Raw genomic sequence first — 24,633 nt, 5'->3', positions numbered from 1 at the left:
GTTGCCCATGCTTTACCATGCTGCTACTGTCCCAGTGTTTAGCATTGCTGTACATAGTGCCACTGCTGCACCATGCTTACTGCTGTCCCAATGTACTTGCTGCACTGTACTTGCTGTTGTCCATGCTTTACCATGCTGCTGCTGTCCATGATTCTTCATGCTTGCAGCTGTCCCATGTTGCAGCTGTCCTAGTGTCATCGCTGCTGTCCATGCTTTACCATGCTGCTGCTGTCCATGATTCTTCATGCTTGCAGCTGACCCATGTACTATGCTGCTGTCCCATAATATGTCCAACAACACTGAGTTATAGAGTCTACACCAACATGCCCAAATAGTCTACAATTAGGCCATGCTGTCACCTACAACAATGTGGTATTATGACAGCAGTTAAAGTGACTGCAACTAGGTCTCTTTGGGCAGTGAATAAGAGTCTTTACAAGACTGATAATGGACATCTCTTAACAGCGGATTGGGGCTGCCTTCAAACTGTATATAAAGCTTATATTCCACTGCTGATTAGCCCTCCCTTTGCTGCAGATTATGGCTGCACTTTACAGCCATCAAACTGGCTCAACACATACAAGATTCATTCCAAGATGTGTGCACTAGCTCACTGTTCTAGGGTAATTAGGCTGCTGCAATTCTGGACTGGTTAGGGCAACCAACCACAGCGCTTAACAAGTTGCAAGCTAACCCAAAATTGCTTCCTCTTGCTGCGGCTGTCCTTAAATACGATGCTGCCCTCCATGCTGCTCCTTGAGGGCAGTTCTAAGCCCAATGTATGGACTTGTCGCCCTAAAATAGTTGTTGCACCCTCCAACAGGCCGTCCTTGCCTCGGCCTCCAAGAACAGTCACTCTGTCCTCTAAATGGACCCCTGAAATAGCCCTCAAATGACCTTGCTGTCCAGACTTCTTCTTGCTGCGGCTAGGGCTTGCTTTAGCTGCAGTTAAGGGCTTCTTCTACCTTTCCTCTTGTGACAGATGTGGCCTTTTCTTGCTACAGAATTATGGCCTCCTTTTTGACAGCGAATAGGGCCTCTTGACAACGGATAGATGACCTTAGATTAGGTCTCTCTAGACTGCGTTTTAGGCCTCCTTTAGACAGCGGATTAGGGCTCCTTTTGGCTGCGAATTGGAGCTCCCTTTGACTGCGGCTAGGGCATGTATACCTGCGGCTAGGGCTCCTCCAAGACTCCTCCTTTAGGGCTGCGTAGAAGGCATCTTGACTAGCTGCGTAGAACCCTTTCTTCACTGCGTTAAAATCTCCTCCATGATAGCGTTGGGATCTAGGGCATCCTCTAGGGCAGCGTATCCTCTTTAGATTTCTCCTCCCACCAAAACCCAAAGACAAGTGGAGAGGAAGAGATCACCAAGAGGATGTGTGTACGACTTTCAAGGTACCAATATTTATACTAAAACGTTGAGCACAAGGGTTTATTTGGTTGCTGGCCGACCTTGACGAATTGTTCCATAACACAAATAAATTCATATCTCTATGAATACTTATCAGAATTGGATGATCTTTAGATCAATCCTACACCCCTCGATGAGAGGGATCCACGAAAAATATCAGTTTCCATTAATAAGATGACTCACATGGAGTTTGGCCCTAGTTGCCAATTTTAACACATACCAATTTCGTCCCATTCAAATGACTCCTGCTGGAGCATGTTTATCATTTTGTAATCTGATACACAGACGATGTGGCAGGACATCTCCCATAGTATGCTTGTTCGCCTGTCAAACCAACTGGCCACTAGTGCTGACCGAAACTCCATGAAGGAATGTGTGCGCTAAGTCACTAGGTCAACTATTTCGCCATAGTCATCCTGCACCTCTGGTATATGATGGAAAGCCTCACCTAGATCCCAATGCCAACCTGGGCTTCTAATATCCACTTCACTCGTGTAAACCGAACCTGGATCCCAGATGGATGTATCCTCGTCTGAAATATGCTTGTCTCCACATCCCCTTGATGCATAATCAGAACCCTTTGGGACATTCCTCTTTGCAAGTGCCTGTTCTTCTGGGTGCATCTTGTGCTCAAATATCACAGGAGGTTCCTTTATCAAATTAGGAGTGCCCCTAACATCCTCTTGTGTGATGGTTGCCACAGTTAACTGGGTGTTTGCCATGGAGGATGAAAAGTGTCTACAACTCAAACCCATACAAAGCTGCTAAACTTGCAACTTTGATTCTTGAAGGGCCATTTGAGTGCCCATCAAGGACTCTTGGGTAATCTCAAGCTCATGGGTAAGCTTGTCAACTTCTTCCACTTTCCATTCTAGTGCATCATGGCATATCTCACCAAGCATGAGTAAGTGATCTTTATCCGAAAGAAGGTGAAGGTAGTTAGATTTCATCTCTACCAATGCCTCTTTGAGTGTTTGAAAATATGCTAGTGATGGCACTCCTCCCAAACTGTCGTGTATCATTGCATTTCTCCAATAATAATCTGCGAGTAATGCCTGTGTATCATCATAATGCCTCGTGGCTACCATAATCTTGTCGACGATTACCTTCATTTAGTTTTCCAAATTATGGGCACAAGTAAGCATATGAGCAACAACGTATGAGCAACACCTTCATAAAATAAATCAGTTGATGGGTCTGGGTTCGCATCACTGACTATGCGTGTTATCTTCTTTGCATATCTCTTTGGAATAATCATCAATGATTGATAAAACAAAAGTGGCCTCATCATTTTCCTTGTACTCGTCAACCAAATCAACAATCTCGCTAAATAATGACATGCATTCTGCATCATTATTTGACTCTCCTTCATCCCAAACCCTTGTACCAACCTACTAGAATGAGTCTGGGCTATCTTCATCTTCAACTGATATGACTTCTCCCACTTTGTCTTGGGAGGTTTGGTCATAGACCTCACCTTCAATCGTTGTTTCTCCTGCACTGGAAACATGGAGTCTGTTATTTTGTTCTAGCGTTGTGCTCTTTTTATGTTCATCATCTTCCTATCTACAATTTCTTTTTTTCATTGGTGCCTTTGATGATACTCATGCTCCAAACTGCTCTATTATCTTTGTGAACTTTTTGTTATATTCTTCAATTTTTTGAAGGAATTTTGCAAATAATTTTGCTTGCTGGTTCAGAGACATCTTGTGCAAATAAACCCTCCAGGCTTGCAGGAAAACCAACTTTGATACCACTGTAATGTACCAAAGCTAAAGTATGCAAATTTTCTTCAATAAATTTCAAACTTTTTCTTTGATGACTTTTGTAAAACAATTACCACACATAGTTTCAGTGAGACATTTTGCAGGACAAGTAGAAACACTTAGGACAAAAATAATATGAGGGGCAAATATAACTTCTATTAACCTGATGAGAGCAATTACAATGCACAATGTTACTAATGAACCTTGTATAGCTCCAACACAATCTTCAGATTAACAATAATTTTCCCAATCAACAACAACAATACAATCTTCAGAATGATAATGACTTTTACAAGTCGCTCCAACAATGCAATGACAACTTTTCGAATGAAGACAATTCGATCCAGAACAGAACTCATCAATGGAGAATAAGAAACTTGTCCTCTCCAACAATGGTCTGGGCACCTTCGCTACAACCACTCGATACCTTTTGATCAGATGGGCAAACTCAACTCTAGAAATGACGAACCTGGACTGCCAATCAACTGAGAAACTCGACCTCCTCAAGATTCAATGGATTTTGTCCTCCCAAGATGATTGTAATATTAAGAAATTGGCCTCCTCAAATGTAATTTAGCTCCTTGAATATATGATGTCAATAATGATATAAATGATGAACCTAGGCCTCCCAGTTAATACCAAGGCTCAGCTCTAGTGGAAAGTTACTCAGCCACAGAGAGAAAATGCTCTCGGCCTTTAAATAATCATATCCTCTGCCTCTTTAAATGGTATACCCTGCCTCCAATTGATGAAGATTCTCGGTCTATACTAATAACGACTCTCAACCTCCTCCAATAATGATGCTCTTTGTCCTCAATAGAGGTGTCCTCGGCCTTCTCAATAATTAGGCTTTCGGCCTGCCAAGTGAGGATGCTGTCGACCCTCAAATAAATGAAGAATGTCACCCTCAAATACAAGAAGGCTCTTGGCATGTACTTGGTATCCACAATAAGGATATGCTCAGGAAGAGGCACTCAACCTCCCAAATTGAAAGCACTTGGTTTTCCAACAAGTGAAGGTACTCAACCTCCCAAACAATGCACTTGGCCTTCAACTGGAATAACTCGGCCCACAATATTAAGCAAGATGAACTCGACCTTTGGAGAATGGATCGATCAACACCTACAAAAAATATAACTCCGAGAAATATAGTTTTCCTTCGACACTTTGGAGATCAATTGAAAAGTCACCAACAATAAAGATCAAATGATAAATCTAAGTGATTTCCCTCAATGTCAACTAGGGTGGCAATGATCTCCACCAAAATTGGATGATTACGAACTAGGGTGGCAATGGATGCCCACCGAAACTTAGCTTGAGAGTCTCACTTGAAACCCTCGAGAGAAACTTGCCTGAGCTCACAAACCAAACACCAAGAAATAATCATAAACTAGAATAATTGAGAGATGGCCTTCTTGTTGAAGAATTAAGGGCAATTATGTATAGTAGGATTCTTCTTGACTTGATAACAATTTGTGAAGCTCTTTTACAATTTATCTTGTTAGCTTAATTTTCTTCTTCTTCTATTAATGCATGTGTGTTTACTTCATCAAACTGCTACCAAAAACATAAGAACAAGAACACAAGATGTTGGCTCTCTGCCAGGGCAAAACCTCTCTCTCTTAGAGAGGAAAACCCTTTCATAATATCTTCTTATTGAAGCTTCTTATTGATCAATGCCAAACCCTATACCCTTGACAAGAATATCTTCCAAGCACAAGTCAAGTCCTTTCTTCTTCCTGCACTTTGTCTCCTGACACTTTGTCCTCCTTTTGACACTTCGTTCCCCGACACTTTGTTCCTCGACACTTCGTCCTTCTTCTTCTTCCGGAAATTGGTGATAGACCTTGTTATGTGAGCTCTAGAAGAGAGACTTATCTTTGATCCTTAGTGAGATCCTTCACCTACGAAGATACTTTCTCTCTTGTCCAATTGAGCTTCTTCTTGATGTGTAGTTACAGACTTGATGTGACAACACTGTAGCCCTAGTTTCTCACAAGTGTGGGAGGTTTCCCTTATACTTTGGGCTCCTTTCTCCTTCACTTGAGAGACCCTCTTCTTCGCTTGAGTAGGAGGCCTTATAGGCCTAATTTACTAGCCCAAACAATAAGATATGTATGATTGTGATCTTGCTGCTGTTATGACCATAGACTGCCCTTCTTTTCTCGCATGTGTGATTGTTTTTCACCCTAAAAACAGTCCCTTCAACTTCGGTTAGACTTCTCCTTCTTCGCTGCACTAGAGGCTCCTTAAACTCGCTTTCCCTTCACCCTTAACTCGTCTTCCTTCTCGCTGATTTCAGAGGTATTGTAGGCTTGTCGTTGGAGGAGTGGACAACCTCTATATATAGAGGATTGTCCCTCCTTTAGGCTGACTTGAGGACAGTAGGCCGACTTCACTTCTTTTGCATTGAAATTGCTTCTTTGATGATGTCGTTGCATGGAGAGGACTTTGACTTTGCTTGGAGAGATATTCTTTGACTCTTATACAAGTATATACCATGGTGTAACATTCCCTTAAGGTCTTCAACATTTTCTTTTGACTCTTTGACTCACCTATAACACTTTAACATGTGCTAGACCTATTTCAATGGGCAAGAAACTCATTGATAAATATAACAAAAATAATATTTCTTTTCTCTAATAAATACAAATATCCAAAGTACATTTACGAAGACCGAACCTAGTTATACTTTCTTCAACACTTCTCTCCCTTGTTATAAGCTTTGTTAGATCTTCTTCAATCTTCTAGAAGTCTCCTTTTATTATTTAATTAATAAGCTACTTAGTGCATTTTCCTCCTTTTCTCCAAGTGGTTTTTTCCCCTTTTTATTTACCCATTAGATAAAAACTCTTTTCTCCTTTTATTTATTAAGTGACTTTTTACTATTAATTAAAGTCACTTTTATTTCCAAAAAATGCTTAAATTGCTACCATGATCACACTGACTTTTTCATCATCTTGTCTTGTAGATCTTTTATTTTCGATTCCAACGAGTTATTACACTAAGTTGTTTCTCCAAATAGTTAGCCCGAAACAACGCCTTGAGCATAATTAATTAAAATCTGCTCGCTAATAACTTTGTTTTACATAAATCATCGGAATGCAGCCGAATCTAGATTGAACTATGCTGAAGTGAACCTGATGATGGAAAATGGCAAGCGATCCCAGTTTGACCTCGTTAAAAACACTTAGGGCCCACCAATAATGCAATCCAACTTTTGTGATTTGGTTGGCACAAACTTTGGAAATATCTCCTAATCTCATCACAAGGTAATGCAAAATTGGGGACATTATAGTCTACCTTCTCCAAAATTGCTTGTCCTCAAGCAATGTCATCACATGCTGCTGTTGCACAATTGGATCCCAACTAATACTAGGGTCCCAAATGTGCCACTGAGCCACTCTAGGCCATTGTACTATCCCAACACGAATGGATCTCATGATATCAGGGTCCCAAACCATCCTGGTCATCGTGAAGCATCACTCGCTCCACTCACTCCCCAACAGGGCATAGACACCGGAGGCCCTTTGCATATTGCCAATAAGTAGAGCATCCCAATAATGCAAAATCCCGATCATCTCCTTGAGAAGTTGCGCTACTGGAGAACCAATCCCATGTATGTCAAAAGCGAACTTTTGAAGGTACAATCCAACTCCTGCTGAAGAGAGTCATCGTCCACATGAGCTAACCACGAGCTTCTCTTGCTGATCACATTGCCATGCTAGTGAGGTGCTCTATAATATCAATGAATCACTGAGAAGTGTAACGATCTCCATGAAACTGAGGTACAATGAAGGACCTGAGTGATCTCCCCTTGTAAAAACCATCTCATCTCTAATGGTAGCTAAACTGCTAAGCCCTATAATGCTAGGGTCCCATGCTAATCTGAAAAAGAGACTACCATGCCGACGTTTCGCCACTCTGGTGATAAGTAACTGCCTATTGTGTTCATATTGAATCCTCCTTGCCTAGAACCACATGTCAAAATATTTGGAAGGTCCGAACCCACAAGCATGAAGCACATCCTGCCAAGGCATCTTAACGAGGTCAGAGTCTATGGGTCTACAACTAGACTCCATCCTGAGCAACATGAAGGAAAATCTGCATCGCCACATGGTGAAGGCCTCAATAATCCTCCACATGTCAACCCCAAAATCAACTAGGTCACTTGTTGTTATATCCTTGCTCATCTAGAAGTGGAGTAATCTAGCAACCAACAGGATCCCTAGATCCCACAACCAAGTCGAGAGTTCACAACTCCTAATCTCTATTGACTGCTTCATAGTTGTTGGAACCCATCCATGCCTCTCCTCTGATCCCTATATGCAATCAATAGATGGACACCATATATCGATAATCATCTTAGTGCATGCTAAACCACCTTGCTCTTGCTAGATGATAGATAAATTTGTTGTGCCGTCTCCTGATGATGCACCCCAATATTTCTTGGAGCCTCATCTGCTATACCCCATGCTCATATAATGCCGCAGAATGTCTTGCCGAAAGTTTATCATGTAGCTCCATCAAGGTCTCCTCCCTAAGTGTGAATTTAGGGGTGGAACCTATGCTAATTCTATAATAGATCACGCCATCTCGAAGCTTGTATCCATTAACTCGCCCACTGATTGTATGACTCAACTGGGAAATTTCTCTCCTAATGTAGTGTGTCTCATCCAATTGTCTCGGGTGAGCTTCCCATGTCCTACTGCTAATGCGGAGAGAATCAAGTGGTGACAACCAAATCGTCTACGATAGTAAGCAGCGTTGGAGAGTGATAGGTATGTGATTCGCAAGGGTATGATCAAGAGTCCATATGGATATCCAAGGGTAATCTTGTGAATGCTCATCTCTCCATCTCTAATCTGCTGATATCTCGATGGAAGACATGATGCTTCTAGATGCTCATCTGTCCCCTCATTGATCTTGGGTAAACCTGTGCAACATAACTCCTCACATGCTAATGGTTATGTAACCACTGTGCTAATCCTTGGTAGCTCCTATGCCCAATACATCAATGGAAGAGCATTGTCTCCATATAATGCCTTGCATGGTGGCATACCAATGTTGTCCCATTCGAATGACTCTAGCTGGAGGACACTGATCATCCTGCAATCCCAGATACGGATGATGTGCTAGGACATCTCCCGAAGTATGCTCATTCGCATGTCAAATCAACTGGCCACTAGTGCTGATCGGAACTCCATGAAGGAATGTGTGTGCTTAGTCAATGGGTCAACCATTTTGTCACAGTCATCCCGCACCTCTGGTATATGATGGAAACCCCCACTTGGATCCCAATGCCAACCTGGGCTTCTTGTATCCACTCCACTCATGTCAACTGAATCTGGATCCCAGATGGATGTATTCTTGTTTGAAATATACCTATCTCCACATCCCATGGATGGATAATCAAAATCCTTTGGGAAATACCTCTCTACAAGTGCATGTTCATTTGGGTGCTCCTCGTGCTCAAATATCATAGGAGGTTCCTCTATCAAATCATGAGTGCCCCTAACATCCTCTTGTGTGATGGTTGCCATAGTTAACTGACTGTCTGCCATGGAGGATGAAGAATGTCCACAACTCAATCCCATACAAAGTTGCTCAACCTGCAACTCTGATTCTTGAAGGTCCATCTGAGTGCTCTTCAAGGACTCTTAGGTGGTCTCAAGCTCATGGGTAAATCTGTCAACTTCTTTCTCTTTCTTTCTACTGCATCATGGTATATCTCGCCAAGCATGAGTAGGTGGTCTTTGTTTGAAAGAAGGTGAAGGTAGTTAGATTTCATCTCTACCAATGCCTCTTTGAGTGTTTGAAAATCTGCTTGTGACGGCTCTCTTCTCAAACTGTCACGTATCACTGCATTCCTCCAACAATATTCTGCCACTAATGCCCGTGTGTCATCATAATGCCTCATGTCTGCCATAATCTTGTCAGCGCTTACCTTCAATTGGTTTTCCAAATTATGGGCACAAGTAAGCATATGAGCAACACCTTCTTCTTTAATTAAATTGGTTGATGGGCCTGGGTTCACATTGCTGACGACCTGTGCGTTATCATCTTTGCACACCTCTTGGGAATCATTGTCAACTGTTGTCAAAACAAAAGTGGATTCGTGATTTCCCTTGTACTCGTCAACCAACTCAACAATCTTGCTAAATGTCGACAAGCATTCTACATCATTATCTGACTCCTTCATCCTAAACCCTTCTACCAACCTACTGAGTGAGTCTGGGCTAGCTTCATCTTCAACGGGTATGACTTCTCCTAATTCGTCCTCAAGCACTGACGAGTTTGGATGCTGCAAAATTTTCCCTCCTATCTTCAAGATGGAGGACCTCTTTTGGTGGGATATCCTTGTCTAGTGAGTTGTCTGGAGAAGATTATGAGATTATAGATGCAATCCACCATCACCTTCTGTCATTATACCAGCAGATTCCTTGAGCAGGGAAAATTACAAGAATTCACAAGTCTACTTGTTATTTGCTTGGTTGCACCAATCAAAACCTAAATACCCCATGGCCCAATGTACAGGGCACTCATTAAATTTTTCAGAAATCGTGCCCTGTTGACCTTTTCTCTCTCCTCTCTCTGCTTCCTTCTCTCTCAAATTTCGCAACCCTGTGGGGAATGTGTATTAAATGTTGCTAGTGTAATAACTCAAATTGCTTATCCTCATGTATGTAATGTAAATACTTTTATAAACTAAAAAGGCTGAGAGAGGGACAAATTCCATTGCTTGAGGAAATTGCTGATTTAAATGTCAGCCCTTGGTTGGCTAACGGGATTATTTGATTGGGATGTTCAAGGTTCCTTGTTGTAGGAATCTGAACTGTTTTTGACAGTCATTAAAGGCTGGCTGGTGTGTTTTAATGGAATTTTCCTCAGAATTAAATTGGGCTGCAAGAGGTACGCAGGCCCATGCTGCCTTGGAAAACATTACAAGGCAGGGAGGACAAGAGTTATGAAGATTGGACTGCAGTGGCAACAAGGATAGGGGGAGGAAATCACTTCACAGGAGAGAAAGAGGAGAGGCGACTCTCATTTGGTTATCCGATTCGACTCATTTGATTCTCCTATTCGACTCTCATTTGATTCTCCTATTCGACCCTCATTGGATTCTCATATTTGACCCTCATTTGATTCTCCTATTCGACTCTCATTCAACAAGGGGAGTGGAGCAGAGGAGAGAAGGACGTTCGACCGCATAAGGAGGATACAAACTAGCATTCAGCAGGATAGCAAGAGGCTAGAGCACTGCCAGAAAAAGCAGGATATTTGGAGCTGCATTGCTGAGCTCTGAGGAGAGGAATAAACCACTAAAAAGCCCCATCGAAACTTGTTAGGCATAAACATTACAAAGAGCAGAGTCTTGCCTTAAGGACGAAGGCAGGGTGGCCTGGTGGTGCTCTGGTTCAACTGTGTATTCATTGAAGGATTCCCTTTGAAGGCACTCCACCTCAAGCTTTGGAATCTGGCTCGGGGGTGACAGCTACAAGTAACAGTGGCTATAGCTTGTCTATGGTTGGGTGGAGAGTTAGAGTCCCACTCTCAGTTGGAACATTTTTGCACTGTTTAAGATAAGTGCTCTTATGCTGGTTATTCACGATAAAATTTAAGTGCTCTTAAGCTTGTTCTTCACAATAAAATATGTTGCATTCCTAGTTGAGATTGTGTTTATTACTACAGGGGCATGTCTGCATTATTTTAACAGGACTGACTAATGTATCAAATTGATGTTTGATTGCATTGGAATAGTGGGTAGAAATACTGATTATGTTATAGCAATGTCTAGCACGAGCAATTCTCCTTATTGTAGTATGATGACTACAAGAGTCTCAAGCTTGCATTAGTGTTGCTTATCTTTGTTGACATGTTATTGTAGATGAAGGTCTTCTTCACGTCTTCAACTATCTAAACCCTGGTTCTGGGTTATAAATCCCTTGTTAACGAGAGCTCAAGCCAGAGTAAGCCTTGCGGTTAGTGCCGTGGATGGCACTGTTTTATGAGCTTGAGTAGCTTGGTTTTATATTCCCGTACTTTGCACCAAGTTGCATCTCTGTTCTGGATGTATTGTTTCTAAATCCCTCAAGGCTAAGGGGTGTAGTTTGTATATCCTCTCTGTGCTGGAATGATGTGGAAAATCCCTGTTTGAATGGTTAGTATAGTCATAGGGTTCAACTGGACCTGTACTCAGATAGGGTGAATATATATATATATATATATATGTGTGTGTATATCTGTTAATGTTAGTGTTGAGGGCTCTGAGTGTGTATAACTATGTAGACAATGTGATTACGCACTAGGGTTTGAATAAAGCATTTTGCTTCTTTGTCGAGCTGAAAATAACAAAGGCTTTGAGTGCAGTGTGGTATGTGGAGGAAAAACCCGTATTGATCATGCTAAACCAGTCCTTCTGCGTTCGTATCACTCAGGTTCTGAGTGTGGTCATACATAAATAAATACATATATATTTATATTTAAATACAAGTCTTGTAGTGAAAGCATTGGGGTGATGTGTCCCGGATTAGTCTGATCCAAGTGATGTTAAGCACAGTTGAACTAAATTTGCTACCTGGAGCTCTAATTGTTTTCTTGGACCTTAACACAAGTTATTGTTTCTGGCAGTCAAATTTCATGTAGTACGTATCTGATCTTACTCTATTGGTGTGTTTTCAGATGGGAGGTTCCTGTCCCAAGTGCAGTAAATTTCTTATTTACTTCTAGTTATGCTAGAGGTGGCTTGGATCCTCGATTTGTGAAACTAGATCCTGTCTTTAAATGCTCTAAGCTTCAAAGTGGAGGTCGCCAAAGGTATGTGATGTATCAACAGAACAGGTCAGGTTCTTAACAGATTTGATGCAATATATATATTGTTTTTCCACAGAATTACACTCATGACGTTAACATGAAGGTGCAAATTTATCTTAAATTAATAGAAGTCTTTGGATATATGTCTTAAAATAAATGATGTACCAATGATTGCCTTGTAATCAATGTGTACAAGATTCTGGCATAGAAATGTTTAATACAGTTTAGAGACACTGGAATGTCATTTGTAAGATTAGTTTGGTTTTGTACTAATCTCAGCCAGGATTGGCATTTTCATGAAGGATGTAGACTGCCTTGAGGTCCAATCCATAGCTGGCATGCTACCTCTCCCTGCCTATGAACATGAAATATAATTGCCAAAAAAGAAAAAAGAAAAAAATAAATAGTTTAGTTCATGAACAGTACATAGACTCTAGTGAAATCTACAAGTTTGTTTTAATAGTCATAAAAGTAAAATAAGTAGCTTACCCATATAGCTGGGATGTTATGAAGCTCCACTGATGAAGTCTGTTAAAAAAAGAGAAGTATATTGTGAGACATGTTGGCTAACAACTCTAAACGGAAACTATCATTTCAGGGGACAATGCTTATCTTTAGGTGATACTTATTTCTTCCCTGAAACTCTGATTTATATTTCTTATAAAATAAGATACACTTGTAAGGGCTATAGTGAAGAAAGACAAGCAATTATTGGACCTGTACCCACCAAGTGGCCTTTGCAACCAATATGTGGTATTCAGTCAAACTAAGACAAATGTCTACTAAGAAATTTTTAGATGCCAAGGGCTTGTTGTGCCCAAATTTAGTTCATGTACTAAAAATTGGTGATGTTTAATGATGAAAACCATGACCTGATACTACTACATTCATATATTCTCATTTATTTCTTGATTTCATCTATACCCTTTAGGTGCTGTCTCTTTCCATCCTATAAGTTATTTTGTTACTTTTGCATCCCATCTCAAAGGATGTTTCACCTTATCTTTGTAAATGAGCTCTTTCCTTGACATAAAAAGAATCTAATACTACAAGAGAATCCATTAAAATTCCAGTCAAATATGCATGCATGATATTTGTAAAGATTTCGTTGTGTATTTACTTGACATGTTCAAAGTGTGTTCTGCGCCATTTAACAGGCGAGGCAGAAACCTGAAATTGGGGAATCACCTGGCATTCCAGAAGTACTATTTTTGGTGATTATCATCATTCAAGTATCTATAGATGTTAGCTGAATTTAACTACTGAGATAAGATAAGATAATTTTATGAATGTCCGACAAATGACCACAATAGTTGGTCAGTGGGACTGAAGAGTACAACTAGTATGAATACAATGTCAAAGTATCGGTGCAACTGCTAGAAAATGCCAAAAATAACCTTCATAATTATAGCATCAAAACATATGTATAAAACCATAACAAAGGTACGATGATACGAAACACTAAGTGAGTTTATCGAAGACTAGAAAGGTGGATAACCCAACCCAAAGAACCTGTTTAGAGAAAAAGTGAGAGATGGAGATCAGATGATGGGGCTGATGATGTCAAGGTCTCTTGAGTCTAATGGTCGAGGGTGAGGGGGGTGAACTGGGCATTGGCTCACATTCAGAGTCTTCTATAAGTTAACCATTAAAGAGCTTGGTTGTACGATCTCGGGAGTATGTATGAGCGAGGGGTACTCCTAACATCCAAGGTTGAAAGAAGGAAACTTTGAATGCATCTCTTATTGCTCCTCTAGATCTAGGAAGTAGTTTGGTGGGTGGGGCGTGCTCTACTCTGGATTTGTCTAGAGTTGATCTCTCTATTGCTTTAAGGATGTGTGGCTTAATGAACAGAGTGACACCTTGAAACCGGTCTCAATAAAGTTGAGTGGTCTCCAAAAGGGGGACGCTGAGGAGAACATTGAGGTCTCACCTTCTTGTTGTCTAGAGCACTCTAAAACTTTTCTTGCGTTTTGTTTCTCTGATCAAACGGATCAAATAGGGAAGTATGCAGTAATTGGTTTGGTCATCCCAGTGCAGGGCATGGTCTAGGAACTGAGGTTTGTGGCTGAAAATCTCCCTAATGAAGAGGGTTTGAGCATCTTTGATCATGGTATTAGAAATAGAGAGGGAGCTTCTTGAGTCCCTATACATGCAATGATAATATCCTATGATCTAGTATAGGGGACATTGAAAAATGAGGTGCGTCTTCATCTCCGGCTCCTCAAGTTGGCACAACTAACATATTCTATTAGATCGTGGTATATGTTGATTTGTCACTATCCGAAGTCAATGGGAGCTGACCTGGAGCTGTCCCAAAAGGATCACGAGAGAGTGCATCCATTGTTCGGACTTTGGTGTATAAGGGGGGAAAACGATCATGCCATTACACAACTCCAAAAATTGTTTTAGGTAGAAGGACATCTTTGAGCCCAAGCTCATCAAGGGTGGGATCAAAGTGACTTAAATGTACAATCCATAGATATCCTCTTTGATAACTTGGTTCAATACCCGTCTAGTCAGCAAGAGATTGTGTAGCACATGAAGGGAGAATTAGAATGTGGGAAGGTGATTTGGGAGATAGTAATTGTTTGAGGAAGTTGAGAGGCCTCTGAGAATGAACCTCGTACCTAGCCGGGGGAAGGATCTGAGGTGAAAGCCTTCAAGGAGCAATGTGCATGGTAGGGACACCTCTCTCGTCCAGTCCAAAGTTTTCAAGAGATCAGACTCTATGAAGGGAAGAAACTAAGTGGAAAATGAATTTGAGGCAGAAAGGGTGGACACCAAACTCCGCCTGAATGATGGGCTATGGAACTGTCTGCTTACATCGGATGATGCACCTAAGAGGCGAGATTTGTACTCTCTAGTTTAGTCCAGTTTGTCTGCAACTGGGTCCCCGGATCTGAGAGCCATAGTGAAATTAGAATTGTGGGTCTGATAATCACCTCCATGAGATAGAGTTTGGTTGAAATGTCCCTGTTACCACAAAATCTAGGAGGCCCTAAGAAGGGAAAGCCTTTAGGTCAAAGTGCTAGACTAAGTGATATCAATGGGACAATGGCTCACTATCACCTCAGCCAATGTCCCTTGCTCTTTACGGACGCCGATGGGAGGAGTCTCAATAGAATGATAATCACCTTTTGATTGATATTCTAAGGCTTATGGTGCAAGGTGATGAGGTAGGACCTCTCAAGGGAAACTCTATGTGATAATATGGCACTTCAAAAGGTACTTCGCTCCTACTAAGAGAGCTAGAATGAACTTGTACAAGATCTAGGGTTTTGTGAATTATCGTCGGGAAAGGCACTCCCAAGACCAAGTCAAGGAGAAAGGGCTTCTTATGATTTACTCCACCGAGTACTAAGCTCAAACAATCCTCAAAGTAGTCCCCAAGTCAAGGAAATGCAAGCAAGAGTTTCCCTTCTAAGGCACACCTAGGGCAAGCGATTTTATCGGTGAAAACCTGAGGGAAACTTACCAAACTTTGAGGTCTTGTATGCAAGACCCTAGGGTTGAAGTATGTGCTCTCAGACTCCACCAATTCTTCCTCTAATGCAATTCGCTCTATGCCTTAGCCTAACCATCCTATTCAAGGGAACCAAAATTTATAAGAAGAGAAATATGGAGAAGATGTGAAGTTGATCACCAAAGGCTTGGACCATGCCTTATCCCTTGGGCATATGGAGTCCTAGACACTTTAGATTAGCCAAAATTTTCCTTAAGGAGGTCAATAATTGATGCCCTAGGTACCAATCCCCAACAATTACCCACTCAAGAATTATGGAGTTTTATGGAGAAAAACAATATTTCACCACTAGGAACATTCATCACATGTCATATCATGAGTAACATATGCAATTGCCAACCAAATAGCTTTCAAAAATAAATCTTCAATAATTAGGGGCTAGGGCACAATATAGCATTAAGCTAGTTGCAACAATTCCATACATTAGACATTATTTCAAGAAGAACTTCAACAAAGAGAACTTACAAGATGACAATATGATATATCCATCCACAATTCAAGATATATCTTCGAAGAAGATCAAGTTTTCAGCTCCAAATATTGAAATGCATCCAAGATCTTATCCCTCATAGACACTTTAGATTAGCCAAAATTGTCCTTAAGGAGGTCAATAATTGATGCCCTAGGTACCAATCCCCAACAATTACCCACTCAAGAATTATGGAGTTTTATGGAGAAAAACAATATTTCACCACTAGGAACATTTATCACATGTCATATCATGATTAACATATGCAATTGCCAACCAAAAAACTTTCAAAAATAAGTCTTCAATAATTAGGGCACAATATAGCATTAACCTAGTTGCTACAATTCCATACATTAGACACTATTTCAAGAAGAACTTCAACAAAAAGAACTTAGAAGATGACAATATGATATATCCACCCACAATTCAAGACATAGCTCCAAATAAGATCAAGTTTTCAGCTCCAAATATCGAAATGCATCCAAGATCATCCAACAGCCAATCTAAGAACAAGTGTAAATTTGCCAAGAAGGCCGAAATTCCCATGTGTGATGATGATCCAATACAAATGAAGTTGAGTTCTATTTATATGAGACCTACTAGGTCGAATTATTACCCTAAGCCCCGCGACATTATAAAAATAAGCAAGATACATCCCTTGGTCACAAGCCGACCAAGTAGCTTTACAAAATTATGAATTAGCCATCCAAATGTAAGCCAGAATGATGATGTCATGCTGATGTAGGGCCATTGGAAAGCTACGTTGAGTCCTCTTTGTGCCAAAATGAGTGAGAGGGCTCCATAAATATCGAACAAGGGGATGGCCCCTTAGTCTCCATGTAAGTCATTGTGTGGGGCCCCAATTTGTGTTTGGGGCACAAAAGCTGGTCTTATGGGTCTCCTAACAATGGATTACCCTGTAATGCTCCAATATCGAGGGCTCTAATGATGGTGCTTGCCATCCCATGTCTTAAGGGGTGAGGTAAAACCTCCACTAATCCTCGAATCAACTGCCACATCACATGGTACATGCTAGGCTAGCCGGGGCACACTGGTGGACATGGACCCTAATTAAGTTGCCCAATCCACGATGAAACCACCTGCCAATTACATATAATGTCCAGTGCTGCATCCTCACCATCATGTACAATAATTCATTAGCGGATTAAGTGAACCAAGCTTGTTAATCAAGGGCACGTTGAGACTTCATATTGGGCTTCCCTTCAAAATTTAGGGCTTTAATCTCATAATAGTGTTACCTCCATAGGTAGGATTGGTCAATAAACAACCCTATTTGGTGTTCCCAACCCCTAAGAGGAAACACAGGTCCCTGGTACACCCTTCATTTGATATGGGGCATATGAATGATGGTGAAATGGGTGGGGTCACAAGGGTCTCTAGGCCAAATGCCATGGGTACAAGGATAGCAATGATGAGGGATGTCCACATATTGGGTGTATAGATGTTGGAGGGAGTAATCGTGGATACATGAGTTACCTTGGCCTTTGTTTTTCCACCCCTCTTTATTTGCTTTTTCTTGATTTTTCTTTGTATTACTGCTTGGGGCTCCAGGAAATTAGAGCATGCTGTGTATGATATGAAGTAGTTATTACCACCTTAAGGTGGAGCAGTTCATCACCCACCAGGGGTTGGGATGTGCATGGTTTCCTTAATGATGTGGGGGCACTAATGGGGCCTTACGAACTAGAGTGATGGGCATGATGGACGGGTAGAGCTCATGTTTGGCTTTTGCCCACGTGCTATATTAAATGTCTTGACCATCTTTTGCATTTTATAATATTCTTTTCTTTTGTTTCTTGCTTGTGGCCATGATATGCTTTTAATGTTTTTTTAGCTACATAATCTCCAAGCCAACATTTCTAGGCCCTTGACCCAACTATGTGGACAAGGGGAGGGGGAGTGCCACTGCCTTGTGGACCTAGAGAAGGAAAATTTTAAAATAAGGCTTGTAATGTGTAGAGGGGAGTGACGACTGTGGAACACGAAAATGGGACCACACAAACCAAATTAGGGTTTCCCAAGTAGTGACCTTCATGAAACCATAGGCCAATAGGGGAGATCCCATGGGACTAGGATTGAGGATTAACCCCCCATTGAAGGTGAGGGAACAAAACCAAGGTCAAAGATCTTCCTTCTTCTTAGTCACCCAATAATCCATGCGCAAGAAAAGATAGCATAAGCACCCGATTACACAATGAAGACATGCATTTTGGGTTGGATTTCCCACCTTATAACATATGGTCTCGACAGATGGGCGAGGGGACATATGATTGATGCAGGAAGCGAAGATCAAATGGCACAATGTATTGGCTACACGGGTGGCTGTCAGGGTTTGCTGGCTGCCAGTTGAAGGGATATCTAGGAGAAAAAAATCTCCAATGGGATCACCCACTTTTGGTGGTTAACAGTTCCAAGACTTCCCCTGGGAGCATTGCCTCTTAATGAGGGCCAAGGAACCATACCATTTACTATGTCAAGGCTGGAGGGCTTGCCACAAACCAAATGAGGCCTTGTGAATTGTACTCCCGAGTAAGCTGCGGTGAGCTCAATCTTCTTGGCTAGTAGAAACATAAATATGGAAGAGAGGACTTTGATGCATAGAAGACCAAAGCCTTGTGCGTCAATCTGCCTTTGCAACCTCTCATGAGTAGAGGCCAAGAAGACTAATTCATCAATGAATATGAGCAGGGAGATCAACACTTGATGTAGAAGACAACCCCTGCGCTCCGAGATATGTTCATGAAGGAAGGACTCTAGCTCACTGATATAGATTCCAAAGAGGGTTGGTGATAGGGTGCATCCTTCTTTTACCTCGATGGTACTATACATGAAGTCACGTTTTTGTATTTGGTGGTGAAGCACGGGCCAAATCTTCTTGATGAATAAAGGAAAGCATTACAACCTAAAAGTGAGAAGTGCATTTTTGAAGGATATTTTGAAGATGTAAAAGGTTACAGGACTTCTTCAACCTAATTCCATTGAAATTATTATTAGGAAAGATGTTAAGTTTTATGAAAATCTCTCGTCTTGTGAGCTTAATTCAATGTTTATGCCATCTTCAACCTGTGAGCCATCTTGGGTGTTTGTGCAATCTTCTCTCCCCAACTTTTATGTCAATGATCTTATTTTGGTTTCTTCTTTAGATGATGACAGCGAGGATGAAAGTCGACCTTCGCATGCTCACCTCCATCTAGTTGGGTCCATTGAACATGAACTTGCACTAGCACCAAAAATTCCCAGATCGGCTTGTACAACATGAAAAGTAGTTGGTGATTTTGCTAGTGATGGTATTAATCAATGTTGTACACATAGTAAGCGTCATCTCTTTTGTCCAAAGTTCCAAAGACCCATGATCTAGAAAGATTTGTAGAAGCTTCTGGCCATGCAGATTCGGACTGAACAATGAATGAGGAATATCATTCCTTAATGGTGAATGCTACTTGGGATCTAGTATCTCTTTCAAAAGGAAGAAATTTGATTAGATGCAAATGGGTGTATAGAACTATGTGTGCATCGGATGGAAGTGTTGAAAGGCATAAGGTTGGATTAGTTGCCAAAGGATTTTTTCGAGCTGAAGGAATTGACTATAATAAAATGTTTGTCCTGTAGTCGAAATGAATTCCATTTTCCTTGTTCTATCGCTTTCCGCTTGACATAAATGGGAGGTCCATTAGATTGATGTTAAATCTGAGTTCTTGCATGGGATATGCAAGAAGTGTTTTACATGAAACAACCTCCTAGCTCTGTTCAAAATGACTTTAGCCCTGTTTGCCACCTTAAGAAGTCTCTCTATTGTCTTAAGTAAACTCTTGGAGCTTGGTATGCTAAAATATATAGCTTTCTTCTTAACAACAACTTTTCTAGATGTCATGTTGACTCCAATGTCTATACCAAGAAAGTGGGTAACCATCTCATAATACTTGTTCTCTTTACTAGTGACCCTAAGCTTTAAAACCATGTGAAATCCATCATTAAGAAGTTTGAAATGACAGACTTAGGATCTTTGCATTATTTCCATGGCCTTCAAGTATTGCAAACCAAGGAAGGAGTTTCCTTTTCCTAGTTTAGGTTAACTTTCATATGGAAGATTGTAAACCAATGCCTTCTCCCTTTTAGTTTGGATACAAATTTGTTGCCACTTGTACTGGACCAAAACTAGATGGCCTTCAAGTATTGCAAAGCAAGGAAGGAGGTTCCTTATCCTAGTTTAGGTTAACTTGCATATGGAAGATTGTAAACCAATGCCTTCTCCCTTTTAGTTTGGATACAAATTTGTTGCCACTTGTACTTGACCAAAACTAGATGGCACTTTGTATCGTCAATTGGTGTTATTTCTTTTATTCTAGATCTGATTTATTTTACTTCAACAATTTTATTAAAACCTAGAAAATATTTATCTCAAATAAGTTCTAAAATTGTTGATAAAACAAATGCATTGGTATATTAACTCGAAAAATTAAATTGCAGGAGAGAATATCATGAGAAATTAGACATAATAGCAAAAAATTCACCCAATAACAATCTTCCTTCACTTTATTAACTCTGGAAAATTTTGGGTTAGACCCGTTGCCTCAAAATTTAACGTCTTGTGAGAAGCCTCACAAGACAAACGCTAGACTAATTCACAACAATGAGGTGTGTTGTCGCCCAAGATGTACACCTAAAGGTGTGAAAAGTATTCAACCCCACAAGGTGTAGTCTTTAAGGCACAACACTTAGAGAATGGGCTATCACCTTTTCCGAACTCTCTCCGTTTAAGCTCTCTCCTAGTTAAGCTAGGGGGGTGGTCTCTAAAGATGATTATCAAAGGAAAACTTGTTGATGACAACAAGTTCTAGGAGATAAAGAGCAAGGAAATCACCATTCAATTATAACTTGGATTAAAGATTGATTAGCAAGTATGAATATTAATGAGCAATGTAGATATCAAAAGATAGATTTAATTAAACCAATATGACATCCAACAAGATATAATGTGAGAGACCACTGCCTTATAAACAATGCTCAAATAAAGTTACAATACTTGCAAAACGAGAGAATGATGCTTCAAGTTACAAGAGAAGGCATTGCTGCAAGACAAGCGTTAGTACAAGAGATCAAGTACAAAATTGAGATATGAGCTAGAAAGATTTGCAAGGTAAATGAAACTTGTACTTTAAAGAGATGCTTAAACAACATAGAACATTATCAAAGGACAATGAGCAAGTACAAGAGCAATACAATGCAATATTGTAAGTAAGACGGAATGCTCAAAAATCAACTTGTACAATGAACAAATGCATGATGAGACAATGTGTGATGCAAGTGATCTTGGTTGGTTTTAATTATATGCCTAATCTACGGTGAGACTTCCTCTCAATTTCTCAAGACGTAGCAAGGATTGAGGTTAATTGCAAGAAGGCTAGGACGAGGAGGCCCTTTAGTTCATCATTAACGATACCCACCTAGAGTTCAAGACAACCCACATTTCTTCATTCCTACAAGGGCTTGACCACAAGAGAACTGCGAGGTCATGTGTGAATTTTTTTTCTATTGCAGCAATTGGGAAGTATTCTTCTAACTGAAAATTTAATTATGCAGTTTATTTGCTACAAAAAACAACGAATAAAATCACAACTACAATTTTCACCATAAAAATATTGCAGAAAATAAAATACTGAAAAACTGGGAAATTCTAGCACACAAAATTTTGACACAGTTATTTTTGGACAATTGTCCCCGAAAAAACCCAATGCGGGAAAACCAGTGCAGCAGATGAGTGTTTTATTATTATTCTTCAAACGACATTTTGAGGACAATAATTTAGATGCCAAACTGCTGATCTAATCTGAGGGAAAATATTGGCTAAATTATCGCGAGAATTTTCTCTCACCCCACAACTATTTTTTGCCTCCGAAATTGCCTCCCTAGCCTCTGCGCTGAGCCTCCTGCATCACCCTCTACGCAGAGCTTACACTGGCCCTATGAGAAATTCGACCTTCCTTCCTTTGCCTCTTCCGGGAAATAAAAACCTTCCTCTCAGAATGCTACTACCCTCCTCTTCCACCTACTAGTGAAAATTCGTATTCTAAGGAATCCCCACTGCAACAAATCTTAATCTACTTCACCTACTTGATTTTAATATACATTATCAAGTTGTTTTCTGAATAACACTGAAGCAAATTACTTCTACAGCGTACACTACTTTAAATTTGATTACATGAAACAAAAAACTGAGCAAATAACAGGATACATAGGACACAGTTATTTTTGGACAAAATAGTCCCCAGAAAAACCCAATGCGGGAAAACCGGTGCAGCGACTCTGAGGGTTTTCTATTATTAAGCAGTAATTCTGAAAACAATGCTGGATGCCCTCTCGCCAATCTAGTGACAGAGAGAATACAATGACAGAAAAACTGAGTGAGTTTTACCTCGCTTCACCCAGTACGTTCCGGCTGATCCGACAGCAAAACTAGCCAACCCTGGCTACCTTTGCGCTGGCCCTGCATAGGCCTTGCGTCAGCCTTACAGGCTCTGCGTGTTGATTTTGGGTAGCATCAGATGTGCTCTAGCTCCAAAATTTTGTGGAGGGGCTCGAACACATGAGAACTCCAGAAGCCACAAATCGTTTGGAGAAATTCCACCCGGATAAGGAGTTATTAAAATAATTAATATTATGAATGGGTTCCGAAGTCCAAACTTAGGAAAATAAAAATATTAATGTGTATTAATAAAAATATGGGTGAGAAGGTTCTAAGTGACGAAGATCAAGTCTTGTTTAATCTTATCCGTTGATTAGAGATTAGATCACGACCGTCGATTCATCAATAGGAAAAGTATAAGAGGAGGCTTGAGGGTCAATTGGAGAGACACCAAGAGATCAAAGAGTTCGATTTTTTTGGGGCGAGGTTCGCTGAGAAAATCGAGCTAGTGGTCTGAGTTGCAGTTAGGGGCAGTTCGACAGAGGTACTTCTGTCCAAGGCCGAAGAATACATAGCAGAGAGGCAGAGTAGCGCCAGGAGACACAGCGCAACTCCAGAGAGGGTGATGCAGAGGCCAGAGGGGCTGACGTAGGTGATGCAGAAGCTGGAGGGGTTGACGCATGCCCTTAGAGGTAGTGCTGGGGTTTTTTTGTGGGGCAGAGAGAGCAATTCAACATATTGACTTTCTGAGTAAGGGAGGCTCACTGAGAGGGTGATGCATCTCTTAGAGGAGGTGATGCAGTTCCAGCGCAGAGCTTGGAGCAGCCATCGCTGCCCTACACTAGGAACACCATTTGTCATTGGTGGGGTTTGATCATCCAGTTGCTGGATTTGCCGAAATATCTCTCTCCAAATAGAGGTACTTCTGCCAAGGTTATTCTCTCTTGGGTGAGCCGCATTTGACACCTTAGTTGTATTCAAGAATCTGCTTAATAATACAAACCCTCTATATGCTACACCGATTTTCCCGAATTTTGTTTTTCTAGGGACGATTCTTCAAAAATAACGGTGTCCCTTGTGTGATTATCTTAGTTTATTTTAGTTCATGATTTGTATATATGTGTAGGTTGCAATAGTGCTTTTCATCGATGTTTATGTAATTAAATAACTTGTTAAATGCAAAGAACAAGTAGGAGATGATAAACTAGTGATTGCAGTAGGGGTTTTTGATGTGTAGATTCAAAAATTCTCACATGGTATCAGAGCATTGCAGATCATAGGAGACTGAAGACACCAACCTAGAAATGAAAAGAATTTGTAGTAGAAAAGCAGTAGTCCCGAGTGACAATGTTGTTCCAGAGCTAGAGATGTGGAAGGAGTGACACAATGCAAAGAAGGTGACGCAGAGGCTCATGCAGTGACTGCGTCAACACTCTGAGCCAGGTGAGGGTGATGCAGTCGCTGGGAGGAGCCCACGCAGTAACTGCGTCAACTGTCCAGGCCAGTGCAAAAACAGAAGGGGGCAGGTTCACGTAGTGCCACATCATCTTTCTGAGCCAGGAAGGATTGACGCAGTGGCCAGGAGGAGTTGATCCAGCTCACGCAATGATTGCGTAGAGCCAGAAGGGCTTAGATTCTTCACTTGCCGAGGCTAAGGGAGTTGAGCAGATTTCGATTTGAGGCGCTGGTGGGATGCTGTTTCTGTTGGTGTAGAACAGTGTTTAAGGAGACTGAACCAAGGTAGAGGGAATCACTGCCTTGACATATTTCTAGCCAAGAAATATAGATCTGGGTTGCAGTAGCAAAGGAGGATTGGATAGGAGTGATTGGATAGTTGGCCGAAGGATTTCCGAGAGGGGAATCAAGAGTCAGAGGGAGTCTAGAGAGGAGCTTGTTCCTTAAAGGGTTTCTTGCGCCCCAGGAATCCAGATCCAAGTCCTGCTAGATTGACGGCGGGAGAGGGAGAAGAGAACTAGTTCTATTTTTGAGCAGAGATGGCAATGAATGGGTTGAGGGATCAAGATAGATTGGACGAAGCATCCAATTTTGTCATCTGGAAGGCCAGGATCCTGGCAATACTAGATAAACATCACATCAAAGATTATGCCTTGAAAGTGGTTGTTGTTCCAGTTGACGTTGATGCAACAAAGAAGTATGAGGAGGCCCAAGTGAATGCAAAGTCCATGATCCTAGACGGGGTCAAAGATCATGTAGTTCCAC

General features: G+C 41.0%; 1 protein-coding gene across 1 annotated transcript in view; it reads left to right on the top strand.

Annotated features, from left to right (window-relative positions):
* LOC149167653 (Transducin/WD40 repeat-like superfamily protein) overlaps window positions 1-24,633 on the top strand; it is a 336,132-nt gene that overhangs the window by 87,751 nt on the left and 223,748 nt on the right. Inside the window, exon 6 of the mRNA XM_089433067.1 lies at window positions 11,863-11,997. Coding sequence (XP_089289193.1) covers window positions 11,863-11,997 — 135 coding nt within the window. The remainder of the gene's footprint in view (window positions 1-11,862; window positions 11,998-24,633) is intronic.

Source organism: Pinus tabuliformis, chromosome 5_1 (genome assembly GCF_031772625.1).
Source record: "Pinus tabuliformis cultivar Carrire ecotype Pingquan chromosome 5_1, CPIR1, whole genome shotgun sequence".
Taxonomy (NCBI): domain Eukaryota; kingdom Viridiplantae; phylum Streptophyta; class Pinopsida; order Pinales; family Pinaceae; genus Pinus; species Pinus tabuliformis.
The sequence above is the reverse complement of the archived record's forward strand: the minus strand, read 5'-3'. Positions and strand labels throughout refer to the sequence as shown.